The following is a 27,932-nucleotide window of genomic DNA, read 5'->3' as shown; positions in this document are numbered from 1 at the left end:
TCTGGATTCATCTTTAAAAAAGCAAGCGAAGACATGCTTTTTCAAATTGTCTGTATAATTATATTTTTTTAAATCAGTTTTTGTCCTGATCATTCTTTGTGATTTTTATCTGTAAATGGTGATATGTAGCTCAATGCCCTTACGTATTTACTCTGGCAACCACTTTTGTTGCTTAATATTTCTGACAGGCATAGATTTATTGTCTATATGTCGTACTGAATACTGTGATAGTACTATTGTTTTACGTCAAACATTTTAACTGGTCAAACTGTGGATAAACCACTGACTGCAGCCTGCAGTTCAGGGCGGTGACGGAGGCAAAACAGACAGGAAGTCCCCAAAAAGTCAAAATGTGAAGTGGGAAATGTCAGTGGTTTCTCACCAATCCTGATATCAAAACTCAGCTCAACTCACCGCAAGGTCAATAAATCACACGCTTGGTATAAGCTAAGTAAGTAATTACGTTTCTCCAGAGGCGTGTTTCGCTTTCCTTCTTTGACATTGGGGGCGTGGCGATCAAGGGTAAAAAGACACGTAAAAATTCAAATCTACTTTTGTTCCAAAGTACAGCGAGCACCGAGCAGATGTAAGTAACTTTGTCTTTGTGAAATATTTGTCATTTTGACTGCAATTACTTTAAAAATCGGACTGGTCAGTGACATCATTAATTGATCTATAGATAAATGATCTAAAATTCTTCTGGGATTTATAAATTAAGTTAAATTGAACCTAGCTGAATTAAAACTATTGCTTATATTGGTTGTTATTAAATATTGTCTTGTCCATTTTATTTTTTATTTGATTTATACTAGACAAAGTTTGTGAATACAAGTTAATTGGTGCTTTTTTTTTGTGGACTGGTTTATCTGGATTTTTTTGGTGACTAAGGTTGTATTTATACATCAACGGGGTTTTTTATTGTTTTTTTAGCAACATGGTTTAGTTAAAGCAAACTAGAGATTTGACCAAAAGTCTGATACTGATGTATTTCAATTCTAGTCACGCTAACTTTTTTTTTTTAACTTGTGTGATTTCCCAGGGGTTGCCAGGAGCGACTCAAACAGTCATTCATTCATTTATTCATTCATTCCTTTAATGGCTGTTTTCATTTTTGCTCTTTAAGCTGCAACCGGAAGGTGACGTCATTGGATCGGAACGTTAGGGACTTTCCGAGCTACAGCCCGTCTGCAGCTAAGCTGGTGAGTGTTGCATAAAATGGAAAAGGGCCGCTGTTGGTGTGGTTTTGTTTTTCGTAATGGAGCCTTTTACAACAGACAATAGTTTGAGTTAATTGTCCACTGTGACACAGAACAGTGAGTTGTGGAGCGGACTGAATCCTTGTTTTTATTAGCATTAGCGGAGGTTAGCTTTAGCGAGCTAACGGCTGTAGAGCTGCTAAAGGAACGTTTGAGGGTTTTTTTTTTTTTTTTTGCTGCGTCATTATTTTCAATTAGATGTTGATTCAAAACACAGATTCGGTTTGCATTTACTCATCCATTGTGCTAGAAATGAAACGCCACGACGCTGGCTGGCAAACGTTTGGTAAAAATGTAACACAATAAAGCTAATGTACCCGCAACAATATTCAAACGAGAAAGCTTTAGAGGAAATGGAGGCTCCCTTATTTTTTTATTTTTTATTTTTTGCTTGCAATGTGGTTATTTCCCCTTGCATATTGTAAAGGTTAAACAGCTGTTGTTAATCAAAACGTAGGTTTGGTATGGGAGGGAGACGGCGTCCCTTTGTTAAGCCAGGGACTTTCCACCTGTTTTTCCGCATACACCTAGCTGTAATTACTTTAGTGGGGTCATTAACCAACTAATTATTTCCAGATAATAAAATAGATTTTAATATATATTTTACACTTCTTTCATTCTTGCACAACACAATTCTAACCTACCATCTTGTATAACTGAAAACCCCCCAATTAAAATATATGACGTCGTCTCACTAACATTCGCGTTCATTTTTATACGTGTAAAATGAATTTAAAAAGTAGTTTGATTAGGATAAGTCGCACAGAGAGATCAACACCACACAGTATGATTCATTTCTAGATAAAACAAGCAAATTATATTGAACTATATTGATGGAAAGAGACGTATAAATAACAGTGCGCCGCTTTATGACAGTAAATCATAAAGCCCAGTTAATAATGTAGAGTCGAGTTTGTTGGTGGGAATACAATTCTCACTAAAAATACATTTCCGCAGGATATAACAACACAGAGTGAATGTGTATAATTAGGACAAAGACAATGCATCAAATGATCACTTCAAACTAAAAACAAATACAAAAACGATGTGTAGGAAAACTGTAACCACTCCAAACTGCTTGAGGAAATTCCAGTCCATCACACTGAAAACTTTGTAGATTTGAAGGTGAACTTTTTAAAACCTGTTGGTACGTCTATTTGCCAAGCATAGACAGTTCACAAAGTGTCAGACATCTGTGTCATATGACAGTGTTCAGCCAGAACCGATTATTACAAGGTGATAATTCAACATAATTAAGTATTTCAAGTATGTTTTTGTTTATCTCTCGCCTTTTGTCTCTGCAGGTTCCACCAGAAAACAACTCAGAGGGGGAACTTAATTATACTCTAAAAGATTAAAAATATTTTTTAATTAGATATTTATCCTTCAATTATGGAAGCCTAGACACCCAGAAAAGGGATGCCCCAAACGGGGAGAGGGGTTTGAAAGCACATATTCCCAGGTCTGTATGTGTGCATGCTTGAGGTTTTTTTTGTTTGTTTGTTTTTCATTTATTTTAATGTTTATCCTTAAGCTTACACAGAAGTTTCAAGGGTTGAATATGTCTGTGGTAAAGGTGGAGAACAGCAGGGTGTATACTGATCCTGGTTGATCTGTAACAGAATCAGACTCATAATAATAAAATTCAGGCTGGGCTTGATTCACCGCAGTGTTTTGTTTAATTGCATATTTACTTGCACTGTTTCTGACAGGTTTTGCGCTTTGTCTTTTGTGCTTCCTGTTGGCTAGAGGTAAAAAATAAGCCGAGAATATGAGCTCTTAAGTTTTATGCGCGACTTGCCTTCATTTTCGCTCTTAAGTGTCCCGTCTTGTCTTTGGTTTATTTAGCTGTGTTGGTGTTCTCAGTTTCTCTGTGTGTGTGTGACTTGAGTGTGGGTGTGTTTGAATGAAGGACCTTGGGTTTTTTTTTTTTTCAAACCCCTCTCCCTCGAAGGGACATCTCTTTTTTTCCCCCCTTACTATTAATATAAAAAAAATTCAAAAATGGAAACTCTTGTTCAGCTAAAAAACAACCCGTTTTTGATGGGCCTGTGTCGTAATGGGCCACCACCTGACCTACAATACGACAACTCTTCAGGTATTTTTAGACCTTTCCTTTGACACATTAACTCAAATTTATCTTCATTCGTTTCCTGCTGCTCTCCATCTAAAGTAACACTATGCTGTTGTTTATTTCCCCCAGAGCTCTATCGCATATCTACGTTCGCCCGCTTCCCAGCTTCCCCTGTCACAGAGCGAAGCCTGGCGAGAGCAGGCTGGTTCTACACCGGCGTGGGCGACCGGGTACAGTGCTTCAGGTGTAACGTGACGGCCGAGGGCTGGCAGGCTGGGGACTGTCCGACAGAGAAACACAGACAGCTCTCGCCTTCCTGCTCCTTCATTCAGAGCCTCCCATCCACCACCAACCTTCTCTCTTCCTCCCACTCTGCTTTCTCCCCACTTCGCATCGCCCCAGCTCTACCGGTAAGATCAAAGATTGTCTACTCAAAAGAGGACATGATTCATACGAGAGAGAAGTTGGCTGAGAAAGCGGATGTTGTTTTAAACTCCCGTCATTCTCTTTCTCCTCCAGCTTCCTGGTCCCGGTCCGGCTGCTCCCAACCCGTCAGTAAGCCAAGTCGAGGATCCGGTTGGTTTCTTGAACACGGCCTTCTCTGCTCTGCCGCCCTCCAGTCCCCTGAGCTCTCGGGGTGTAGAGGACATGTCCCATCAGAGACCGACGTGCCACAACCCAAGCATGCGCAGGGAGCAGGACCGTCTGGACTCCTTCCACTCCTGGACGCTTTCCATCATCACCCCCACAGAGCTGGCCAAGGCGGGCTTCTACTACCTGGGCCAAGGTGACAGGGTGGCCTGCTTCAGCTGCGGCGGACAGGTGGGCATCTAACGGAGTTATTGACCTTTTTAATGCCATGTTTTTATTCTCTCTGCATCTGTAAACAAGATGCAGACAGATACTATGTAAGCTTTTGGAGGTAATATTAGCGATGCGTTTCCTATTTCAGGATTTCAGATCTTGCCAGATTCAGTTCTGGGATTTATCTGTCTTCGTTTATTCATTTTTTCTTCATGTAATTGGAAGTATTAAATTAAGTATAGACCACAAAAGTACTTGTGGGTTTACAGTTTCAGTGACATAGTTAAAGCATTTATAAAAAAGTAAAACTTATTTTGCAAAACTAGGTACCAAATTTGAGGAGTAAAATTTGGCATTTACATTTTTAAGGTTGTTTATGTTAAATTTCTGCAAATGACTGTAATAATGACTTTATAGATTGAAGTAAAACAATATAATCAGAATCAATTTTTAAGAAATTCATGCTTTTCTCTTTATGATATTTTCTAAGAGACGAGTTATTTTTTTCCTTTCCACAAAAAAACATGACTCAAGTCTCTTGTGAATTGTCGGTGACCTTTGACCAGGTTTGTCTTGTTTTGCAGCTGAACAACTGGGAACCAGGTGACCGGGCTGTATCCGAGCACCAGCGCCATTATCCAAACTGTCGCTTCGTCCGGGGGGACCGAGCCGATAATGTGTCGCTGTCCAGCGCCGCGGGAACCGTATCTTTAGCAACAACATCCCAGGTGCCAGCAGGAGCCCCAGTCCTCACCAGTGTGTCCAACCCTTCCATGCAGCAGAGCGATGAACGGCTTCTCACCTTCGTCAACTGGCCATCTCGTATTCCAGTCCGACCCGAGCAGCTGGCCAAGGCTGGCTTCTACTACGTGGGTAAGGACAGCACACTATTACTGTTTATTATTAGATGGCTCGTCTTGTGATTGTTTACTCATCCAGTGGCTAAACTTTAAGTAAACAGGAATTAGGAACTGCAGTTTTACTAATAATCTTGTTTGTGTTTATTAATTCTGTAAAGGGACAAAATGTTTCATGTCATAAAAAATACCCCAAAAGAGGGAGTAGGGAATTTTATACAACAGCTTTGAATGCAGAGTTTCATTTTATTTCACTTGGAAATTCCATATAGCCTGAATTTATGGTATGATTGTACCAGAACTCAAACAAGTCTTATGATCATTTAAATTTCCCCCCCCAGAGAAAACGAGAAAGACGATTGGCACGTTTTGAGATGTTGTCATCATCTGTTGACCTCCCTAAACCCCCTGAAATTCCCCTAAAACCACATGCTACACTGAGTGTGTTTAACTGTGTCTCCCTTCAGGGAGAAACGATGATGTCAAGTGTTTCTGTTGTGATGGAGGCCTACGGTGCTGGGAATCTGGGGATGATCCATGGGTAGAACATGCTAAATGGTTTCCTCGGTAAATTTAGCCTTTTCTGACCTCTTTTTTAAAAAAAATATTATTATTATTTATTTATAAAACTGCTCTGATTGTTGAGCATAATTTCCTGGTTGTTCTTTTGCAGGTGTGAATATCTGCTTCAGGAGAAGGGACAAGACTTCGTCCACCAGATTCAGGCTCGATTCCCTCGCCTGTTTGAGCAGGTTAGCTCAGAGAATCATTTTGGATTTTACTTGCTGTTGAAAAGCTGCTCCAGGTTATTTAAAATGCTCCATTTTTATCTCCAAAAGCTCCTAACAACAGGAGACACCAGCTCCAGAGAGTTTGTGGATCCACCAGGTGAGTTTAAACCCATATGAAGTTAAAAAATATTACCATAACAGAGGCTTAAAGTGTTCATGATACCCCCCTCCCCATCAGTGGTACATCTGGGTCCAGGAGAGGAGCGGTCGGAAGATGCCGTCATGATGAACACGCCTGTGATCAAATCTGCTCTAGAGATGGGCTTCGACCGCAGCCTCGTCAAGCAAACGGTGCAGAGCAAGATCCTGACGAGCGGCGAGAACTACCGGACCGTCCAGGAGCTGGTCTCAGATCTGCTCAGCGCTGAAGACCAGAAGAGGGAGGAGGAGCGGGAGATGCTAGCAGAGGCGATGGCATCAGGTGCTAGCTCTGAGGAAATAATTGAGAAATGTGCTGCTTCCGTGCTGTTGAACGAAAATTTGATAATGGTTTTTAATCTTTTGTCGTTTTAGATGGTTTTACGTTTGTGAAGAGGCATCAGGCGGCATTGGCCCAGCGTCTGAAGAGTGTGGAGCCGGTGTTGGAGCACTTAAGAGAGCAAAATGTGTTATGTACGATAAACCTTTTGTTTATCTAATTCAATATAGGCTACCAGGTCTTTAAGACTATAGGAATCAACTATTAGGATTAATATTAATCCACATTGAGCAGCTGTCATATTGGAAAAATTTTGTGAATTTAGCTGAACCTTCTGCTGGTTTCCTGTAAGTTTTAGTTTTTTGACTGGTCTCTGTTCACCTGCAGCTGCTGAGGATTACAGCGGCCTCCTGGCCCAGACCTCTGCCCAGCAGCAAACTGCCAGGCTGATCGAGCTCGTCCTCAACAAAGGAAACGCTGCTGCCGAGGTGTTCCGCAACTGGATCCAGAAAAACGACGTCCACCTGCTCAGAGACCTCATGGGTATGACATCACCACAGGACACCAACACAGACCTGAGAAGTATGGACTTTAGCTGCATCATTTTTCAACTTTGAACACGCTTTGATTTTATAGAAATGTTGATTTTCTGCAACGGTAAAGAGTTTCTGTATTTGTATGATGTTTATTATGTTTTGTTTGCACAAAGCCATTGCGTTAGGTTTTGAGTTAATTTAAAGAACAACACGTATAAATGCCACATTGATTCAAAAAATGGTCTTTTCACAGCTTCAGTGTTTAGATAGAAATTCTAAATGATCCACTGGATTTCAAACTGGTTTAAATGCTCAACACAACATCGCATTTGAATTAATGAATCGCACACTGTGCTTCAAATAGATGTCATTAATGTAGAATAATCCAGATTAGAGATATCTAGTCGTAAAATATTTGGACAAAATAAAAGAAAATCAAATGATTTCTGGGCATCCAAATATTTTTATATTTTTTATATATATATATAGAGAGAGAGAATAAATAATGATTAAAAAACTAAAATCTTAACTTTTCTGGAAAATGTAACAGAAATGCAGTGAAGAAAAATTTGGGGAACATTTATTCACACAGATTTTTAAAAGGAATCAGAGGTCAACTTCAGTTGTAAAACTTGCTAGAAAAATCTGAAATGGACTGTAGTAAGATGAAACTCAAAGTCAAGATTTTACTCTGAAAGCACACCGTTCTTTTTGTTTTTAAATCAAAGCCTGACTTTGACACGTTTTGTTTCCCCCTTTTAGCTCAGTCGAATGAAGCTTCTTCACCAAGCCAAGATCTTTCAGGTAATAAAGATTTCTTCCTCAGATTGTAACATTTCTACAAGGAAAATTATCTTATAGCAGAGGTTGTGTTAAGGTTGTATTGAGGTTTTTTCAACACTTGTGATTTGTCAGTTTTTGTATTGAATTTCACAGAAAAGTACATTTTGTATTTGTCACTACACGATGTTAACACTAGGTGGTGCAACTGTATTTGTACGGGGTTTAGTTTTTGTGAAGATAGATTCAGGTTCTTATGAGCATAATTGACTGAAATGTTCTGTCCGACTCCACAGACCTACCAATGGAGGAGCAGCTGCGGCGCCTGCAGGAGGAGCGTACCTGCAAAGTTTGTATGGACAAAGAGGTCAACATCGTCTTCATCCCATGTGGTCACCTAGTAGTGTGCAAGGAGTGCGCACCATCCCTGCGGAAGTGCCCAATCTGCAGAGGCCTTGTTAAAGGCACAGTTCGAACCTTTCTGTCATAAAGCAAAATGTGTTGTAAAAATGTAAAAGGAAAGGCTTTACTTTTAGCCATTTTGTGGCTATTTCATGTAAACTGAAATAAACCCAAAAGGTTTACTCAAGATGTGAATCATTTGTCAGTTCAGTCTGAAAGTAGTCACTTTTTTTTCTTGTATCAGAATGTGCAATCTTCAATCAGTGCAATAATAACCTTATATGTAAGTAAAACCCATAATTTCTTTAAAAATCCACTGTATTACTGTAACAATGCTTTTTATTATATTAAACCAGTAAAACTCAAAAGGTGATGTAAATGTGTCATTTGTGCAAGGATACGATTTAAATCCATCACATTTTTTATTTTAGGTTTTTGAAAATCTATAAACTGTTTCCACTAGAGTTTGGAAACCATTTACATGCCACAAATCTCTAAATATTTGTGGCATGTTTAGATATTTATAGATTATATTACATTTTTGGGAGTTCATTTAAAATCATTTAAAATATGGGCTCATGAAAACAGCTGAAGTTAGCTTAGTAACTTCAAATTAATATAACATAACTAGGAAGTTTTGAGAAACTTGCAACAAAAAATGTACTTACAGTTTTCAAACTTTTTTGTCTAAAATTACAATAAAAAAACACTCTTGCTGCAGAAGTTATTTTATGAATCTACTTAGATACCATGATCTCTGCTTTAAGACATTTTAATCATGTTCTCATCTTTCAACATATTGCCTACGCCTACATAAACAGAAGTGCAGAAAACATGTAATAGCATTAAAATTTCATTATAAAAGTCTCACAATTTGCCAATCCCTAGGTGTAAATACCAGAACATAAAACTTTAGTTTCCTACCAATCAATGATAGCAAGTGTGTAATATACATACAAAAGGTTTGGTGACGTCTCTTAAAGCATACAAAGACACAAATTTAGTTTTTACAAATATTTATTCTTCCACTTATATTCAGCCAGTTTAGATGATGCCAATCTACAAAAAAAAAAAGAAAAATGCATGAATAACATAAAGCTCATTGAAAGTAGTTAATCTAATACTGCAGCATCTGGCATCAGTGGTTCCTTTGAATGCATCAGACATTCAGATCAAAATGATGTTTACATCACATGCGCAGAGTTACAAAATACAGGGATCTATAAAATAGAACATTACAGCATCGGTCTGCTGGAATAAAACTCACCTTGTTTGCAACATCCAATGCATCGTAATCTGGCGCAAGCCGAACGTAGGCCTTCTTCTCGCCATCAGGCCTGAACAAATAATGCGAGTAAACATAAGTAAAAGTAGTCCATGAAAGTCATTTTACAGTTATTTGGAATCATATATGACCCATGTTGGGTTCTATATTAAAGAGCAGAGTGCATATATATATGCAATATTTTATCGAGGAAACCAAAAGCACAGCATGGACCAGGCTGTCTTACCTGATGAGTGTGTTGACTTTGGCGACATCGATGTCATACAGCTTCTTAACAGCGTGTTTGATCTGATGTTTGTTTGCCTTGACGTCCACAATGAATACAAGAGTGTTGTTGTCCTCAATCTTTTTCATTGCAGACTCTGTTGTCAAGGGGAACTTGATGATGGCATAGTGATCCAGCCTGGAAGATTATTTTAAAAATACATTTAACATTAGATTATTTCAAGTAGACAAAGCTTCAAAACAAAACAGACTAAACTAAAATAGCACATTAACTGAGGTGCATCAGTAGTTAATAAAATTGGACTCATGATTTTTTCATACTTTGATCGCATTTACCATCATGTGCACCGTGTTTTTGTTGGCCTTTTCATCGCTGGAGGTCTAAAAACTTACTTGTTCCTGCGAGGAGCACTCTTGCGAGGGTACTTGGGCTGTCTGCGGAGACGGAGGGTTTTAGGGCGACGGAAGGTGGGAGAAGTCCTGATTTTCTTCTTCCTCTGGCTGTGTACGCCTTTAAGCACAGCCTTTTTTGCCTTCAGAGCCTTTGACTTGGCCTCTGTTTTGGCAGGGACAGCTAAAAAAAACAAAAAAAAACAGTTAAGTTAAAACACTGGATGGCGAACAGTGCTAGCCAGAACTTGGACCTTGAGTCTTGCTCCTTAATATATTTACAGTTTATAAGATTTCGGCTACAAAATTTGTCTGATCAAAACTTTCCTCCTCAGGATAAAAGTGTCAAAAACATCAGAATCAAACAAGTTAACCTTCATATGCCTCTCAATCACAAAAGGTATCATTTCCAGTCTTCATTTTAAGTCATACAGCTACAAAAATGTGCACATCAACATGGATGCTAGATTTCATAATTGAGTTCAAATGATTAATTCTCCCAAGATTCAACTAAAACCCCTCAAACCACACTGGGTCGTTTCACGCCTTGAAGAAAATGTTGACGGCCGTCCGACAGTTTAGCATTTCCACACTCAAGACGCTCATGTTGCTAAATTTCATGCTAACAGCAAAACATGACTGATGTTTAAACAAATGGTTAGCAATATATTGTCAGAAACCATTTTTTAATACCAAATCCATCACAGAGTCGGCAAAAGAAGTTAAATTAATGACCAAGTAGACCACGTTTTGTCGGCAACATCAGCGCTCACGTTAGCTTAGCTACAATCCCTCTATCACATTCTCAATGTAAATCACAACCATATTAAACAAGTTGGCAACTGTGAAACTAGATCTTGTATAGCGACGCTGATATATACTTTCAAGCGAATCGTCTGTGTTTACTGTTGGACCCGTTATAATCACAAAATGTGCGATTTATTCATTCACAATTTTAGGATTCACAAACCTTCCTTCTTCGCCTTCGGTGCCATGTTGAGAAAGGAAGAACAGGTGGGGTTTCCTGCAGTATAATGCAAGGGCGAGATCTCGCAGCATTGTCGCGATATCACACAGTCAGCTAATGGTAGCGCCCTCTTTTATCACATGCAGGTGCCTGTCTCAAAAAATTAGAATTTAGAGAGATACATTTATCTCTGTAATTAAATTGAATTACTAAAACTTTATTATGGCTTACAGCAAATAGAAACTTAAAAATTTACTTTCTCAAACCTGTGAATATGTCATACTACGAATAAAATTTTTTTAAAAAGATTAGACCTGTTCGCATGTTCAGTATAAGCTCTCAACACATCAGGGTTCTTTCTACACTAATCACAGCATCAATGCGGCCTGTCATGGAGATGATCAATCTGTGACAGTCAGCCAGGCACTTTGTTAAAGCAGCCCGTCACATTTTTCCCATTTCTTTAGTTGAATTGATACAAACCTAATACTTCTTCCTTGGATTTAAATTATTCTCACTCATTTTCTTAAGCACACACATATGCTGCACACTGTGCTTTTTATTCTAAGAACTGGGCATAAAATGACTGAGCAAAACAACAAGCAAAATCCAAAATAAAGAATTGAATGACCTCCAGAAACCGAAAGGGAGAGTTGAAATTAAATTTGGAAAGGGGGTTAGAGAGAGGATTGGAGGGAACCCTCCTTTCAATTTTCTATTCAATCCTCCGTCTAATCCTCCTTCCAACACTAATTCCAAATCTCATTCCAGCCTTACTTCCAACTCTAATTGCCACCATCCTTTCAGCCCTCCTTGTTTAACATAAGACATCTTTTATTTATTTCTCAAAAAAGGTTCACTGTGGGCTTTGCTTCATAACCTTCCCATGGTTCTTTTGCTTATGCAAATTTTTCTGACACACTTTTTCCTTCTACTTAACCTTCCTGGAATATAGATTGATGTGCCACTCTAAACAACCAGCTTTTCAGCAACAGCACTTGTAACCTTATTAAAAGTTTTGCTTATCTGTAAACCATAATAATCTAAAGTCATAGAAAAGTTGTGAGCATATTACTCTTTGTAATCTATAGATTTCACTTTTTGAAGTCAGTTACTGACATAAATGAAATTTTCAATGATATTCTAATTTATTGCAACAATCTGTAAGCACAAACACCAAACAGTGCAATTCCTGATAATGTTGATAAGACAGGTTTTTAATGACAAAATGGATGAACAGACAAAAGGCTGCAAAATGACAAAGTATAAAAGGTTTTTCTTTATTCTGATTATAAAATCCATAACTGTGAAACCATTCAACAGAATGTTTATGAAAATAAAGTCCACTACAACACCGAACCACCGTCCTCTTGTCCTTTTGTAAATTTTTCATCCGTTTTTCCTGATTTAAAAAAAGACAAAGAACATTATTGTTACATGTACCTCTTCTATAGTTAGTCCTGAAGTTTCAATATTATTCACAAGTCATTTAATGTTTTCCTATACGCATTTTTGGTGAAAGTGATTAATTTATTTAAACTCTAAGGTGTTCATGAACTACTCTTCAACAAGCAACTGGTGAAGCCCGTGCTTACTTTTGTAACTTGGCTCCTGCTAATTTTGATCCTCCTTTCTGAGCTGCTGCTTTAGGTTTTCCTTTTTTCTGTCCTGCTTTTTGAACTTTTGTCTTCTTCTTCTTGCCCTGCTGTTGCGCTGTCTGAGGCCCGTTTTCTCCTTTCTGTTTGCTGTTTGACCCTTTCTTTTGTTCTTTTTTCTCAGCTTTGACTTTCTTCTTCATGAGGAAGCGAGGGGTTGTGCAAATGGTGCTCCTACTGGGAGGTTTCTTCTCAAGTCTTCGCTTTACTTTGCTGAAAGAAAAACAAAATATCCAAAGTATGATGATCAAAACTTAAAACAGGAAGGGGTTCCCTGCAGGCAGTACTTTGTGTAATTGATATACAGCGTGACTTGGTTATAATCACTAATCTGACTTACCTGTGGATCTTTTTGAAGCCAATCATGTAGTCCGGCACAGGGCACCCAGCTTGTTTTATAACATTAGCAATGCTGTTCAGATGAGGAAAACATGTAGATGTTAGAAAAGAAAAGAAAAAAGGGAAAAGAGCCTTTATCTTGCCAATCCTCCATAACAGCTTAGGTTACAGAATGTATACGACATCTAACTCAAGCTTTCCCTCCTGGTTATTCGAACATAATCGGTTTATTTTGTACCTGCGCAACAACGGTTTGTCATTTTCTGTAAAGAAGGTGATGGCCTTCCCTTGATGTCCAGCTCTACCCGTACGGCCTGAGGGACAGAGACAGAGATTCATGAGAAAAAAAACCACAAGAATGAAAAAGCATTTAATAAATTCTACATAATTTACACTGCCACAAAATCCTCGACTAACGTGGTTACTTTAGACAATCTCAAAGTCAAATAAATAAATATTGCTGAAACAGTAGTCCTCCAATGAACCCACCGATTCTGTGAATGTACTCCACGGCGCTGGTGGGGAAGTCGTAATTCAGCACCAGGTTCACTCCTTTGAAATCGATTCCTCTGGCGAGCAGAGCTGTGCAGATCAGCACCCAAATCTTCCCGGAGCGAAAGCTGTTCACCACGTTGTCCCTCTGAAACGCAGCAGCCAGTCAGGACGCCATGAACCATGCTGGGCTTCCTGCACTGTTTACTTGGTTAGACTCTAAACTTTTCCAGACTCAATGTCCAAATACAAATGCTCACTTTGATGGACGGATAGTGGTGGACAGATTAAAGGACAGATGGATAAATGCATGGACAGATATGCAGGCTGAAACGTTGTTTTTCTGTACAATGACGGTGAAGGCTGATTCTAATGAACTGACAAACAGATGGATATACGGAAACGATGCACTATTATCGTACCATCAACTATCCCATTATGTTTTTCAATTGTATTTTTTTTTTTTACCCCTCCAGGGGATCTTTTGTGAGCTCTAGTGTCCCTTATATGACAGTGGGCTGACAGGAAACGGGGAAGGAGAGGAGGGGAAGACATGGGGCAAATGTCGTCGGGTCCGGGAGTCGAACCCGCGACGGCCGCGTCGAGGACTCAAGGCCTCCAAATACGGGTCGCGCTAACCACTACGCCACCACGGCACGCCCCCAATTGTATTTATAGTATTTTCATTCATCACACTAATAAATTCCTCATGATGATGTTTACCAGCCTGAAAAACTCAAAAATATACTTGAATTGTTACTTTTACTATTTTTCACTGACTCTTAGATCCATGAGAGCATCAAACAATAATATCTTTAAAAATATGATCCAATGCAGTTGTTGTTTGCTGCTTAGCTGTAAAGTAACACGACTTTATGTCGCTGGAGTCCTGCAGCAGCCTGTTTAATAAAAGCCAAGTTCTTTCCAGGAGCAGCATTTCTATTTATAGTACCGTAATAAAAAAATAAGAGTAAAAATAATAAAACAAATATTTAAGGAGAAGGATGGAAAGATAGATAAGCTCGTGGATGAATGGATGGGCAGCTAATTGAGAATGAAAGGATCGAATAACAGATGGCTAGACAGTAAGAATGTGTGTGTGGTGTGTGTTTCTTTCTACCTGCTGCTGTGTTCGTTCAGCGTGGATCACGTCAACATTGATCCCTTCATACACCAACTCGTGGAAAAGCTCCCGCGCTCGCTCTATGGACTGAACGAACACCAGCATGGGAGGCAGGAAACCCTGGAGCACAAAGAGGAAAACATGCTTCACTCCACCAACAAAAAGGTTCAAAAATACAAAAAAAGCACTCCTTACTTTTTTGATGATGTCCCTCATGGCCACAAGTTTCCCGTTCTCCTCCCCGACAAACAGCAGCTCCTGTTCCACCGTCTCCACCGCTGTATTTCTGAACATTTTTTACAGCATTATTATGTTAAAACACAAAGAGGTATTCAGTTCTACTGGCAGAGCGCTACCTGTGTCCGATGTTGACAGAAACCAAGTTGTCGAGGTTCAGGCGGCACCACTTTTCCACCTCCGGCGTGCAGGTGGCGCTGAAGAAAGCCCTGCGCACCTTGGCGTTAGAACATGCCAGGAAAATGGTCGCCAGCTGCTCCCTGAAGCCCGTCTTCCCGTCCTCGAAAAGCTTATCGGACTCGTCCACAACCAGCCACTCCACACTGTGAAACAAGAGACGTGTCCGGAGTGAAGACAGACGTTAAATTAACAAAACGAGAAGTGTGATAAATAATACCTGCTCAGGTTGATTCCTGGAGGATCCTGATTGAGGAGGTAGATCAGTCTGTTGGGAGTGCTGACGAGTATGTCTGCACAAAAAAAAAAAAAAAACATTAAAAAATTCACATGATTTAATAAGAAACAAAAATGAAAGATCTCAATAAAAGAGATCTTTTATAAAAGTCAACATTTGCGACCACTCACCATATTTTTTATTTGACTGTGGACCGTACTTCTTCGCTGCCAGGGAAGCTTTATCGATGATGTGAACTCTAAAGCCGACTCCGTCTGACAGGCGCAGCAGCTCTCTGTAGGTCTGAACACAACACAACAAAGCTGAGTGCTAACATGGAAAGAGTACCTACGAACAGAGCACACATCTGTAACAACACCACAGTAAAGGACGCAATAACCAGGCAACATGTGCAAACTAAAACTCAAACTAAAACTTTATTAAAGCTACTTTTGGTTCAATTTAAGCATTGAGTCTACTTGAGCCCCCCGTAGGAATTTTCTCAGTGTTCGTATCCTTTTTAAAGCCATAAAGTTAAAGCCATAGTTTTGAGGAGAGTCTAGAAAGGATCAAATGAAACTCATTAAGCCATCGGTCACAAGAAGATCCACAAGATTCACTGTATCTTAACCTAAAAATGAAATCTTAGATGGAAGATGAAGTTAAAGCTCTGCTTCAGATTTAATAAAGCTACTTTCTGTTTAACATTCAACAAGATAAAATAAACTATTAAACAAGTAAACTTAAATTTCTGCATATTATTCCTCTGCAACAAGTGAAGCACAGTATCTAAAGCATTGTGAGCGCTAACTGCAACCAATACTTGATCGATATTATAATAGGTATTTGATAAATCCACAGTCGACACTAGCAAGAGGTGAATTACACAAAAATAAGGTCTGAAACAAGCCTGTTGCGATAAGCAATTGATTCATTAATTGCATGATGAATTAAAATGAGTTCAATAATTTCCATTTTGATTTTTTCCATTAATTTAATTTACAGAGCTCATAATCCATTTTGCACATGGTTTCAGTTGTGTGTCGTTTTTATTTCCTTTTATTGCTTTTGTTTCTGTGTTATTTTGGATATATAAACTATCTTCCAGTTTCAGTGTGGAGTGTTCTGTACAAAATTAAAGTGTCTTAGTCTTTGAGACGGTGAACTTGCATTATTGTGCCATCATCAATATAATGCTTGAAAATGGTCTCAAAACAACAATATTATTGTTTACCGCAATAATTTCAGAGACAATTTATCATCCAGTAAATTTTGTTATCCTGACTGGGGTAGAAACAATCTGTGTGTGTACCTGGCTGGCCAGTTCTCTGGTCGGAGAGATGACCAGAGCCCTGAAGCCCAGGTTTGCAGGCCGCTGCAGGTGGGCGAGCAGCGGAAGAGAGAAGGCCAAAGTCTTTCCAGATCCGGTCGGAGCGCACGCCAACAGCTCCCGAGCCTAAAAGAGAAACCAGACTGGCGGAAATAATCTCAAATAAAAAAGACAACTGAGATCCGTGCTCTGATTGGCCAATCGCAAAGTATTTTAACTCACATGCATCATGAGCGGTATGGCCTGCATCTGTATCGGCGTTGGCGTGTTCAGTCCTGCATCCTTGAGGTTCTGAAGAACGCGCGGGTTGAGATGATACTCGGACTGAAGCTCCTCAAACGAGCAAACCGGGTCGGGCACATCGCAGCCATGGACGTTTATACGGTGCTGCGCGCGAATGCGATTCACCTTAAAGCCAAACCCAGAAAGAAAGAAAAAAAGCCTTAAGGAGTGTAGAGTTCTTTTCCTGGGCATCCAATTTATACAAAAGCAGACAAAAATCTCTTTCTGGGGGTTTCAGTGAGAGGAGACCTTTTCCTGATGAAGATGCTTCAGCCTCTTGAGCGAGAATTTCTCCGTCCCGTCCTTCTGTACGTTTTGGATCTTTCTGTCCAAGGACGAGGTCCAGGTGATGCCGCCTCTCTGGGTCTCAGTCAGTGGTTCACCACTAGCTGGAGCTAAAAACAAAGAAGAGAGCTTATACTCTGAAAAATTAACTTTACACAATACAATTTGTACCTACAGTAAGGCAAACTGCTACAAGCATCACTTCACATTTGTCATTTAAAATCCGATCTCTCGGTCAAAGTGATGGACACTTTTGATACAGACAGAACTGTATCTGTCCTTCACAGAAGCTCTCCATCCAATATGGTTGACGTTGAGCTCTTTTACAAAGAAGAATTGACAAAACATTTAATCTCTAGAAGTACAAAGCTGGTAAAAAAAAACAAACAAAAAAAAACGTACTTCTGTAGCTGTATGTATAAATGCCTTAATTCACAATTAAAAACTATTTCTTGTTTACCGAATATTGTCACTCCTAAAATTTAAAACAGTAAGAAAAAAAAAATCCTGAGAAACAAGCATGGATTCTGCGTCCTTTACCGTCCTCCACCATCCGGCTGCTTTCCGTCTTCTTGCTTTTGTGTCTCACTTCTCCCGGTCGCTCTTTGCGTTTTCTTTTGCCTCCTACTTCAGAATCTCCACTTTCGATGCCCTCCTCATCCTGGGTCGCTCTCTGGGTCCAGCTCTGGGCTCCATTAGCTGCTCCTGTGCCGAAGTAGTTGATCGCAGACAGGGAATCCAGCGACGTTTCTCCGCCCTGAGACCTGGCCACCTACACAATGGGTCAGAACATATGCAGGTTCTGCCGTTACCATGGTGGCTTGTATAATAACACCACAGCTAATCATCTAAAGGGAAGAGAAACCAGAGAAGCAACAGCTATCACTGCTAGCCAATAGCAGCGACTATTAGTGTTAGCTGCTACTTCCGCCGAGAATTGTTATCAAGAGTACCTTAAACCGAGCAGCATCTTGACCAAATCTCTTTAAGTCAAATTTAGCCCCGGCTCCGAGTTTCCTAAACAGCTCGAATGTGTCCATTGCCGTGGCAGCAGCGTGGTCTGCGAAAAATCCACGCAAAGACAATCAACATCCGGTTCATACGCATTCCAGCCTCTTCTTCCCCCTGGTGGCCACTGCTGGTACTACACACGTGGTTTAGACGTTTTCCGTCAAACATTTGTGCTGTGGTTCTTTTATGGTGGCACTTTGAATTAATTATTGATTTCTGCGAAGACTGATCAGATGAAACGCAACAATTAATACACATGTTTATTTTTTTTTATTTAACCTTTATAAAAACCAGGATAAAAACCCATTGGGATTAAAAACCTCTTTTTCAAGGGAATCCTGGCCTGAGAGGCAGCAACAAATACAACACACACAAAAAGTACAGTTAAAAAATGTCAAGCTATAAAACACAAGTACATGTAATTGAATCGGCATCAAAAACTCTTAGTTTATGTTACCACATTGTGGTGCAAATACAGACTTTTGGTGGCATCCTGACGGCAAAATGTGTTGAAAAATTTGACATTCTGCAGAAAATATCAGAATTTGATAGAACTGGGTTAGCTCTTTGTACAATTGAGAAAAGCCTATTTTTCCTGAAAAAAATCCTGCCATGATCAAACAATCCTCTAAGAGCAACTTACCCCAACAATCCAGAAGACATTTAGTGATGTACATTGTACTTTTCACCATTAAAGGCACCATATCAAAACACAAAACTTAGCTTGGATCTTAATCACATTGGATAAGGGGTGCCAGAATACACACACCACAGCTTTTAAAATTTTATTTGTAAAAAATAAAATTGAAAACCAAATACCCTTCACCTTCCACCTCACAATATATTTTAAAATACACATACACAAGTGGCTATGTCAAAAGGTTCAAGAGGTTTGAATACTTTTGAAAGGCACTGTAGTTTTGTGACGGAAGAAAAATTTGGAAGAATCAGAAAAACAACAAAGGTATCAATCTATTTTCAGGCAGCAGAAATCCTACAATAATACAAGAGATGTAAAATATATCTGTACACTCAGCCATATCCAGCTAACGACGGTGTAGTGTGGTTCATGTAGGTGTGTGCAATACTGGGAACTCTGGTATTGATCCGAAATCAAGTAAATACAAGGCTAGTATTGCAGATACCAATACTAATGCTTCCAAAAAAATGTCATTGAATAATTTGGTGACTTGACTTCAGTTAGTTGATTATGACTATGATAAAATACAGATCAAAGATTTTAGGCAAGTACAAGTGTTTTTTTTTTTGTTAACTAAATACAACAGAAAACAATGTAGCAGTATAGAAATAAAAGGGATGATGATTCCAGTGAGGCTTTTTTCACCTGCCGGAGAACCTGTCCGAGTTGGGGGTCAGGTTTGGGGATCTTCTCCTCCCTCAACTTTTTATTTCAGCTCAGTTTTCTTTTAATAATTTGTGTAAATTTGCACTTATATATATATACACATACATCTGCTGTGAACGCTTGAAATCTGAAGGACAAATTCATCTTCAAAGCAGATTTTAATTCTTCTGAAAACATATTGTTCAAATATATCAAGACTGATCTGCTCTTTCCTTACATTTTGCTCCAGCCTGATTTAAGATAAACTCAGGTTAAAGTATATTTCTAAAACTCCTCACATATCTTCAACAGATCCTCGAGGAAATGAACCACCACATCCTTCTCCTGCTCCCCTCCCTCCTCTTCAACCTTCAGGCTCTTAAGTCTGACAAGTGTCTCCTGGAGTCGACCCAGTCTTTGCTGCAGTTGTCCACTCTCCTCCCCAGAGTTCCTCTCTTCTCCTGCTTCATTTTCTCCTCCTGTTTTTCCTTCTCCTTCCTCCGCTTTAAGATACTTGATTAAATGCTCTCTGATGCCCCTGCCCTCCTCCCCAGCCAACAACGCGCTGAGTTCAGGCATGTCCTGCAGCGTGCCGAGGCTGAGCAGGTGCAACAGAGCCTCGGAGAGCGTGTGTCGCAGGCTGGCGCTGTAGCGGTAATCCAGAAAGTCGACCGCGTCTTCGCTGTTTTCCAGGGCTGCGGCCAGAGAGCGCCACACGCAACTGAAGCGCTTTGTGTCACCGTAGCAGCTGCGCTGGGCTGGCACCGTGAGGGCGGCAGCCGACTTGATGCGGACTTTGAAGTTTTTGCAGGAGGTGACCACATGGCAGAGGGCGGAGAAGGCATCCTGAGACCATGGAGCCGTTTCTGTCATAAAGAAAGAAACAAAGGCCAGCTGTAATGTTCGACATCAGCAAAATCCAACAACTACAAGACGGAAAGTTAGTTAAGTAAATTTAGACTTGGATCTAAATCATTAGCTACTCCTAAAAGGGGACTTATAATGCTCCCTTCAATTAGGTTAGGAAAGGTCTATGGGTTATACAAAACATGTTTATTACATTTTTTGCACAAAATCATTCTTAGATAATGAGATTTTTGTCTGATCAATTCTGAATATTTTGACCTTTCAGAATGAGCTGTTTTTTTAAGGACATCTTGTCACTTTAAATCCAAGTAAGCTTCTGCTAGACACGCCCCCCCAACTCAACATTTCATCAAGTTTCAGCAGATGAAAAGAGATGCGTAATTATACAACATTAACTTCGAAAAGCAGAAATGGAGCCTCCTGCACAACCAACAGGAATGTAGCAAGTGGTTTCTGATTGGTAAGTCAACAACCAAACGTGCTGGAGCTCTGCTTGGGTTGCTAGGGTGACAGACTGGGATCGCTGGGGTTGCTAGATAACGGCGCTGTGCACCTTGTTGTGACTCTACAAAGAAGGTTTTGAAATTATTTGTTTTCCAGAAACCAAAAAACATGAACATATTCCCAAAAAACATTTGAGTTTTTTTTTTTAATGCCTGGACAGTTTTTAGAAGCAGTCGAGACCCAACTGAAAGTATAAAAAGTGAATTTTGCAAAATATTCACTTGAATCTCTAGACTCTTAAGAGAAATTTTAAAAAAAATATAGTTACCAAGTGGCAGGGAGGAATTTCTGAAGGCATTTCCCAGTGCATAGCAGGCATTCCACCTGACTTTCATAGCTGCTTCCGACTGGACGGTTTTGACCAGAGCACGAACCGCGTCTTCCAGTGGACGTTGGAAAACAGGCCGAGTCATCTGACTGTGACGCAGGAAATGAAGCAGATTTCCAAGAGCTCGCACTGCATTGCACTTCACCTGGAAGGTTAGAGGAGAAGAAAACAAGGTAGCATATTAGTTTGAACACGTTGCCCTCAGGAGATCTGGGGTTACTGCTGTAAATCTGAGTGAATGCGTTTCTTTTTTCTTTTCACCTTGTCTCTGTCTGCAGATGCTCGAGTTGCTGCCTGCAGCATCTTCAGCAGAAGCATGTCGGACAATTCTTCCTGGAAATCCACACCTATATTCTGCCTGAAGATAGAGAAAGATACAGATCAGGTCCAGAAGTTTACAGTCATTATTGCCGTGAAGGTAATTGATTCTCAGTTTTCAAATGATGAATTTAAAGTGTTTTTTAGTCTGGATGGAATTTTGATACAACAAACAACAAGAATTTGTTTGTTCTTGTTGCAGAAGTTTGATTTTTTGGTAATTTTCTGTATTGGGTCAAAGTTATTCATGCAGATGATATATTATTAGTTTAAATGCCTCTTTGCAACTTGTGTCTCAACTTCACATTTTCTGTGAGCCTCAACAAATTTCTTGTACCCTTTTGGCTGATTGTTTGACCACTCTACCAGGGATAGAGTACAGAGTTTGTTTAATTTGGTTGATATTCTGGCGCTGATCAGGATTTTAATCATGAATAAAATGTTTATAAAGTTGAGGTTCCAAACCAATCAATTCCAAAATCTGTTTTATTGAGTGTTCAGTTGAAATCTCCAGTAATGTCCACCTTTAAGTATGTTGCTGCTGATTTAAGAGGAAGTTCCAGACTTTTCACCCTATTCTGTCTGCTTTATGAACCCAAGCAGTCTTACATATTAATGATAAGTGTGTCTGTGAGGTTTCCCAAAGACCACGCAGCTTTTGCACGGACGTTTGTAGATCGGTCATCAAGGGCGGCGAGGATAATGTTCGCAGTATCAGCCACAAACATCACATCCTGAGGGAAGAATATAATAAGAGAATATCTGAAAACATTCAGATGACTGTTTTTCCTAACCGCGCAGATGCTGGTCTTTACTGATTACTTGCCTCTCTCAAACAAGGGAACAGTATGTAAACTCCCAAAGCCCTGACGGCTGCAGTCTTCACCAGATAGTTCTCGGTGTAGGTCAGGCCCAGCAGCACGGTGATGCACATCAGCTGGGTTTTATCCTGAAAAACAAGATTGCAAATACAGCTGGAGGAATTTCAATTTTCTCTTCAGAAAATTAGAAGGTGATCAAAGGAGAAACTCACAGGCAGCTGAGCGAAGGCCTGTGGCAGGATGGAGGCGAGCGTGTCGCAGGCGCTTGCCTGTAGCGTGGGATGTTGTTCGTTTTGTAGTGCTGCATTTAGTGGCCCACTCAACACTTCTAACCAAAACTCCACCACCTACAAGCAGGAAACGTCGCATTAGGACACGTTCCACAGGTGGCTAACATGACATGAGCACAATCCAAGCTGAATGTTTGGCATAAGGTCCATTACAAGCAATTTGGATGTCATTTAGTTTTATCCATTTTAAATTTGTGTGATTTTGGAAGCGTCCTGTAACCCATCATGACATAATGTTTAATCTTCTGAAACGCTGAGCCTTCAGCTTTTACAACAAACTCTTAAATCTGTCTTAACTAGGGAATACTAATTTAGTAAGCGACTAATAATCAACTGGAGTATACAGACTCAAACAAGACTGAAAAACATTGAATGCAGAGCAGTAATTAAGCCAAAATTTTATAAAATATGCACATTTTGCATTCAAGATAAAAAACAACCTTGTTTGTAAATATGTTTTCCTCAAAGCGGCATAGTTTTAGCTTCACCCAGTTCAAATTCACTAAAGGAATGCTGTGTTATTGCATCTTTTAAATTTTATCATTTAAAAAAGGATCTGAATTGTTTATTTGCATTTTAATGCATCTCTAGTATTACATAAAAAAGGCTGGAGTGACTTGATGAAAAATATGTTAATAATCGATTAATAATATAATAGTTGCAGACCAAGACCGTAGTAAAGGTTCTTACCTGGTTCACAGGAACCTTAGAGCTTTCAGGAATACTGTTCTCAGCTCTGTACTGTTGGATTATTCCTGTACCAAACTCTTCTAGTAGCTAAAAAATACAACAAAACCACAGAGGTCGTTTGCTTACTGTAGTTTGGTGACCATGTGTAATGCTTGCAGCTGAGGTAGACAGCTTTACCTTTGCACTGTGTAGCTGTATGGAGGGGTCTGTCTCCTCGAGGCACCGAACGCTCACCTGCCCGATCTCATACAGGCTTGATTGAGCAAGAGAGAAATAGCCGCGTACCAGATGGGACAAAACCTGAAAGAAAAAAACAAAGCATGTCTTGAGAAATGCTTCTTTAGAGCGTTTACAAGTTGTTTCCATAACTTTTACCTGCAGAGCTTCTAGTCGAACAGGAGAGGGCTCTAAAGCAGCGCCTCCTTCAGCTCCCTCATGGTCTGACTGCTCCTCTCTGGGCTGAGTCACCAGAGAAACGCACAGCTTCAACAGCCACGGTGACGACTTCTCCTCCTCTCTCGGTGTGTGAGGAAGCTGGGGGGAATGTATGCTTGAGTTTTGTTGGGAGAAAGCTGCTGGTGTCCGAGCAGGCGAGGCCGCTCCGTTCCTGTGTCTCCAGCTGAGAGCAGAGTCCTGCGGTGTTACCGAGCCGGAGATGCTGCCGCCGCCGAGGTTTTCTGGCTGCTGGAGGAGAAGCTGCACCTCAGGGAGTGGGGCCTGAGCCGTTACCATCGCCCCGTAGAGTCTCAGCACAGACCCGCGTACAGTCACATCTGTAGACGGAGCATTCATAGAGTCAGAGAGAAGCTTTAAAAAGCTAGACAGGTCATTGAGATGAGGTACAAACCTCTGTGGCGCACATAAGGACGAATCTGTTTCCAGAGCTGGCTCAGCAGGCCAGGTCTGAGGCGATGATAGGGAGCGTTGGTCACCAGGAACGCCAGGCACTATCAGACAGAAGAGGAGATACTCCGTGACTGCAGCACTGTCTCAGTCACATACGTTTTCCTTCAGCACAAACTAACATTATTTTGGTCAATTTTATTATTCAAAAGGGTGAGTGATGGTCATTTTCATCATAAATGAAGTATTTAAGAGTTTTGTTGTCTTCACTGCTTCACCCCTACAGCCAACAGAACAATGCTGCAGACGGCCACTGTCTTCCAGTTCACCTGTCTTCCAGGTGGTAAACCCAATCTCTTTGATGTTAGTCAATACAATGTGACGCGCCCATAAATATTTATTTCAAGCAGAATGCAACTGTGGACAAAGTGTAATTCTACAAATATATTAAATTGTAAAGTCAAGTCATTTATCTAGAGAAAACTCAAAACAGACTTAATGCATTGATTGTGAACAGTGTGAATAGCACTCTGGATATTAAAAATCTTTTTCTTATTAGGACAAACTCATTCACAAATACCTGCTTGTAAGAGCTGCCTAAACATTAAATGATAAATCAGCTTGCCCACCTTTGTGACCTGTGTTAGTGTTTGAGAGGACGTTTCAGCCAGGAGAGCCAGGCTGAGGCCGCGGTGCAGCTCTCTGATAGCAGCAGCTAGCATGAAGGAGAACGGGGTGTAAGACGTTCGAGGTGATGCCGTGTCTTCAGCCGCTGCCAGAAACTGCCGAGAGCCATCCAAGATGGCCGACAGCACCTGAAGCGCACACAGTCGCACCTAGAATAAGAAAGAATACATGAATTAAACACGAAGTGTAATGTTTCACACATCCTGATGAAAACCAAAGCAAATGTTTGTGACTGGCTGTACCTTTGGTGAGGGGTCCTTTAGTATAATTGTAAGGAGAGTTAGAGATGGGGGTCCACCAGCAGGAGAGTCAGGGACGAAGGAGGACCAGTAACCATACAGAGTTCTCTTCTCGACAGCTTTCACTACTGCTAGCATGCAGTGCAGCGCTAACTGACGAACACGGCACTGGTAAACTCTAAAACAGCAAAATGGAAAAGTTTGTTGATGGGAATAAAAAAACCGGCATTAAAACAGGGTCCCAACACATTGCTCTCTGTCCTGTCCTGATCATTTTTATAATATAAAAACAAAAGTCGACTGAATTCATGGCAGAAAACAAAACAAAAAAAGGGATGAATGGATAGAGGACAAGAAATACCATATTTCATAAATACCTTTCCAGACAGTGGAGGAGTCCTGTGATCAAAAGATCAAATATGTAAAAAGCTCTCTGTGTACCTTAATTTGCTTTGTGCGTTTCCTTCGATGTCTGAAAACTCGGATTCAGAACTGTTCAGCTTCCAGAACGGGTAGAGAAATGAGGTGGGCGCTTTGGCTAGGCTCTCCACATCATTTCTGCTGATGTCCCCTCCGCCTCCGCAGACTTCAGGCACCGCTTCTTTATCTTCCTCCTCTCTGTCATCCACTTTGCTTTCTTCATGTTTTGTTTTCTTTCCTTTTCCTTTCGATTTCCTCTTTTTTTTCTTAAACGAGACAAAAGTGAACACCTTGCAATAAATGCGGAAAAATCCTTTGTAAGTACTAAAGTCAGTAAGCACTAAGGCTCCTCTTACTCCTGAAGCTTTTCCAGTCTTATCAGCCTCCTTTGGTGATTCTAAAGGTTTTGGTGGTTCAGTAGGCCTTGGTGGAGAGAGACTTTCATACTGCGAAAGAGGCGCTGGGTAAATTACCTCTGGCCAGTCGACACTCAAACCAGGGGCTCCCTGGAACATGAGCCTCTATGGAAAGAATCAGTAGGTCTCAAATGAATAGACTTCACCAGACAGATTTATGCAGAAGGAAATATGGTTCGTTTTTCCACCTTCAGTGCAGCCAGTACAGATCCAAGCTCCTCTCCTCCTCCAAATTTCCACTTCCCAACTGACAGACAGAACTGAAGTCCCTTCAGAGCAGCCTGGATGACCTGCAAGAAACAAAACATAGCAAAAAAAGAGTGTTAGCCATCACCAAACATGCATTTTTCAACTATTTTCTTATTGTAGCAGGTCAGATGTAGGTACCATGCAGTAGAAGAGATCATCGGTGTTGGGAGGTTTGGGTGACTGCAGTGTCTTCAGAAAAAGTCTGAAACAAACACTTCTGTACTGATCGTCCAAAAGTGGCTGACCGGGAATCCTGCAGAGGAAAACACGCAGCCATCCGGCAAAATGACACAAAAGAAGCCTAAAGTAACATTTCAAATATGTATGTATAAAGACATTTAGGAAACAATTAAGCACCATTCTCTGTTGATCTACCACATAAAATCTAAAATGAGATAAATAGAAGGTAATTTCTATAATGTGATGAAATGTGGACATCCTGAAGTCTACCTGAGGCAGATGTTGGCCATGCAGGTGAGCGCAACGTGCCTCAACTCGATATTTGGCTGGGAAGGAGAACTATACTGCAGAATGATTCCATCTTCACACAGCAGGTCACTGACAAGCTGTGAACGAGCAAAATCTCAACGCAAATAGGAAAAGACATGACTGAAACAGGAAAACATTTCTGTGACTGGTTCTGGTAGAACAATTATTGACAAATTTGATTTATTTTTCACTCTTCAAAGATATGAAAACTGAAGACTCTGAGTTTAAATGTCAACTTGTTTAAGGGATATTTTTGGAGTTTATTAAAGAATATACAAAGGTTAGGGACATTATTGAAAGGATAAGAATTTAGAAACTCCTCGGTTCACTGTTAGATTCAAATCTTTAATTAAAGCCATGGAAATAACAAATGCAGTTTAAAAAGCAGTGAACAATGATAATCTACCTGGTGGCACAGAGATCCATTACCATACACAACTGTGGAAAGTGCCAAGAGAACATCTGAGTGTGTCCATGTACTGCACTGTTTCAGGGCATTGGCAGTATAGTTTACCAGCACATCCAGTGTCTGTCCATCCATTATAACCTGGAGAAAATCCAAGCACAATAAAAAGTTAATATATTCCAGCACACGGCAGAAAATCTAACTTCAACCTCCAGATATTCAAAATGTTAAAGGGGTATGAATATCAGAATCATCATTTATTGTCATTGTACAGAAGCTTGACGAAATTGGTTTCAATTCAGCCCATCCAAGGAACAACCAAAAAGACACATAAGACAAGAGTAAACAGGTGCCTGAGGCTACAGCCATAAATTCAAATATATCCATTTAAATTGATTTTGAACACGTTTACAAAGTCCTAGATGGAAAAGTAGATTTTTGCATTATGCTCGTTCTTACCTTCAGCTGATTGAGGAGGTGATGAACAAGTTGACAGAATTTAACAACTAAATGTTCTTGATTCAAAGGTACGAGGCCACTGGTGTGCTTTAGCAAAACACACACATCCTGGAAAAGGGAATCAAGACGCTTTATAACAACCAAGAAACCCTTACAAGTGACCGAAGAGGAGCGGCTGCTGGTTGGTAGATTGTGTTACCTCTGGTCGGATGGTGATGGGAAGCTCGCAGCTCCTGTTGTAGTTCTCTGAAAGCAGCTGGTCAAACAGCTGATTGAGCTCCTCTCTCAGCTGGCTGCAGTCTGGCCTCAGGGCTCGAAGCCTTGCGGCGCAGCGGGAAAACTGCTTCTCCGCGTCCGACAGAGAGTCTGGCGGCGAGCAGTCCGACTCTCCGGGACTGAACGGAACGGCTTCGGCCGACAGAGCCATGGACGGGAAGGCAGGGACGGCAGGACTGCCGAACACCGGTGCCGACACCCCGACAGGAGCCGACATGTTTATCACCCGGAAGCACTTTTCTTCGTCCTTCTTCTTCTTCGTCTTGGTGGCGGTTGGTAAATAACCGCCACCAACTGGTCATGGAGTGTAGACCAGAATGTCACCCAATTTATATTATTCATTTCAGATGAC

At 40.5% G+C, this 27,932-nt stretch overlaps 4 protein-coding genes across 5 annotated transcripts; 1 reads left to right on the top strand and 3 right to left on the bottom strand.

Moving 5' to 3' along the window:
- Positions 1 to 492: 492 nt before the first annotated feature.
- birc2 (baculoviral IAP repeat containing 2) lies at positions 493 to 8,286 on the top strand. 2 transcript variants are annotated; one of them, XM_028031954.1, is made up of 14 exons: positions 493 to 586; positions 1,124 to 1,199; positions 2,561 to 3,354; positions 3,460 to 3,740; positions 3,850 to 4,152; positions 4,719 to 5,007; positions 5,459 to 5,558; positions 5,665 to 5,743; positions 5,831 to 5,879; positions 5,961 to 6,203; positions 6,296 to 6,394; positions 6,588 to 6,782; positions 7,499 to 7,540; positions 7,813 to 8,286. In XM_028031954.1, exons 3-14 carry the CDS (start codon positions 3,261 to 3,263, stop codon positions 8,004 to 8,006), a joined length of 1,968 nt encoding a protein of 655 aa, XP_027887755.1. In that variant the 5' UTR covers positions 493 to 586; positions 1,124 to 1,199; positions 2,561 to 3,260; the 3' UTR covers positions 8,007 to 8,286. The 2 variants fall into 2 exon arrangements, with proteins under 2 accessions (XP_027887755.1, XP_027887756.1); XM_028031955.1 differs by having other exon boundaries at positions 495 to 586; positions 6,588 to 6,743.
- A 631-nt stretch (positions 8,287 to 8,917) lies between these two features.
- On the bottom strand, positions 8,918 to 10,920 carry rpl23a (ribosomal protein L23a). The gene is made up of 5 exons (XM_028031963.1): positions 10,789 to 10,920; positions 9,822 to 10,002; positions 9,430 to 9,606; positions 9,186 to 9,255; positions 8,918 to 8,977 (listed from the first exon to the last, which is right to left on the bottom strand). Exons 1-5 carry the CDS (start codon positions 10,811 to 10,813, stop codon positions 8,963 to 8,965), a joined length of 468 nt encoding a protein of 155 aa, XP_027887764.1. The 5' UTR covers positions 10,814 to 10,920; the 3' UTR covers positions 8,918 to 8,962.
- A 1,061-nt stretch (positions 10,921 to 11,981) lies between these two features.
- ddx52 (DEAD (Asp-Glu-Ala-Asp) box polypeptide 52) lies at positions 11,982 to 18,027 on the bottom strand. The gene is made up of 15 exons (XM_028031952.1): positions 17,876 to 18,027; positions 17,463 to 17,694; positions 16,887 to 17,032; positions 16,578 to 16,763; positions 16,338 to 16,481; positions 15,217 to 15,328; positions 15,029 to 15,101; positions 14,751 to 14,954; positions 14,590 to 14,680; positions 14,392 to 14,514; positions 13,269 to 13,419; positions 13,018 to 13,093; positions 12,781 to 12,852; positions 12,381 to 12,653; positions 11,982 to 12,187 (listed from the first exon to the last, which is right to left on the bottom strand). The coding sequence occupies exons 1-15, from the start codon at positions 17,960 to 17,962 to the stop codon at positions 12,175 to 12,177; spliced, it is 1,983 nt and encodes a 660-aa protein (XP_027887753.1). The 5' UTR covers positions 17,963 to 18,027; the 3' UTR covers positions 11,982 to 12,174.
- Positions 18,028 to 18,184: 157 nt separating this feature from the next.
- heatr6 (HEAT repeat containing 6) lies at positions 18,185 to 27,902 on the bottom strand. The gene is made up of 20 exons (XM_028032265.1): positions 27,504 to 27,902; positions 27,305 to 27,412; positions 26,846 to 26,986; positions 26,401 to 26,516; positions 26,089 to 26,203; positions 25,890 to 25,991; positions 25,642 to 25,806; positions 25,307 to 25,551; positions 24,869 to 25,043; positions 24,569 to 24,775; positions 23,944 to 24,043; positions 23,472 to 23,869; positions 23,274 to 23,396; positions 23,097 to 23,183; positions 22,329 to 22,463; positions 22,122 to 22,244; positions 21,905 to 22,029; positions 21,239 to 21,335; positions 20,918 to 21,122; positions 18,185 to 20,144 (listed from the first exon to the last, which is right to left on the bottom strand). The coding sequence occupies exons 1-20, from the start codon at positions 27,795 to 27,797 to the stop codon at positions 19,564 to 19,566; spliced, it is 3,642 nt and encodes a 1,213-aa protein (XP_027888066.1). The 5' UTR covers positions 27,798 to 27,902; the 3' UTR covers positions 18,185 to 19,563.
- Between the last annotated feature and the right edge of the window lie 30 nt (positions 27,903 to 27,932).

Source organism: Xiphophorus couchianus, chromosome 11 (assembly GCF_001444195.1).
Source record: "Xiphophorus couchianus chromosome 11, X_couchianus-1.0, whole genome shotgun sequence".
Lineage (NCBI taxonomy): Eukaryota > Metazoa > Chordata > Actinopteri > Cyprinodontiformes > Poeciliidae > Xiphophorus > Xiphophorus couchianus.
This window is presented reverse-complemented; position numbering and strand designations above follow the sequence as displayed.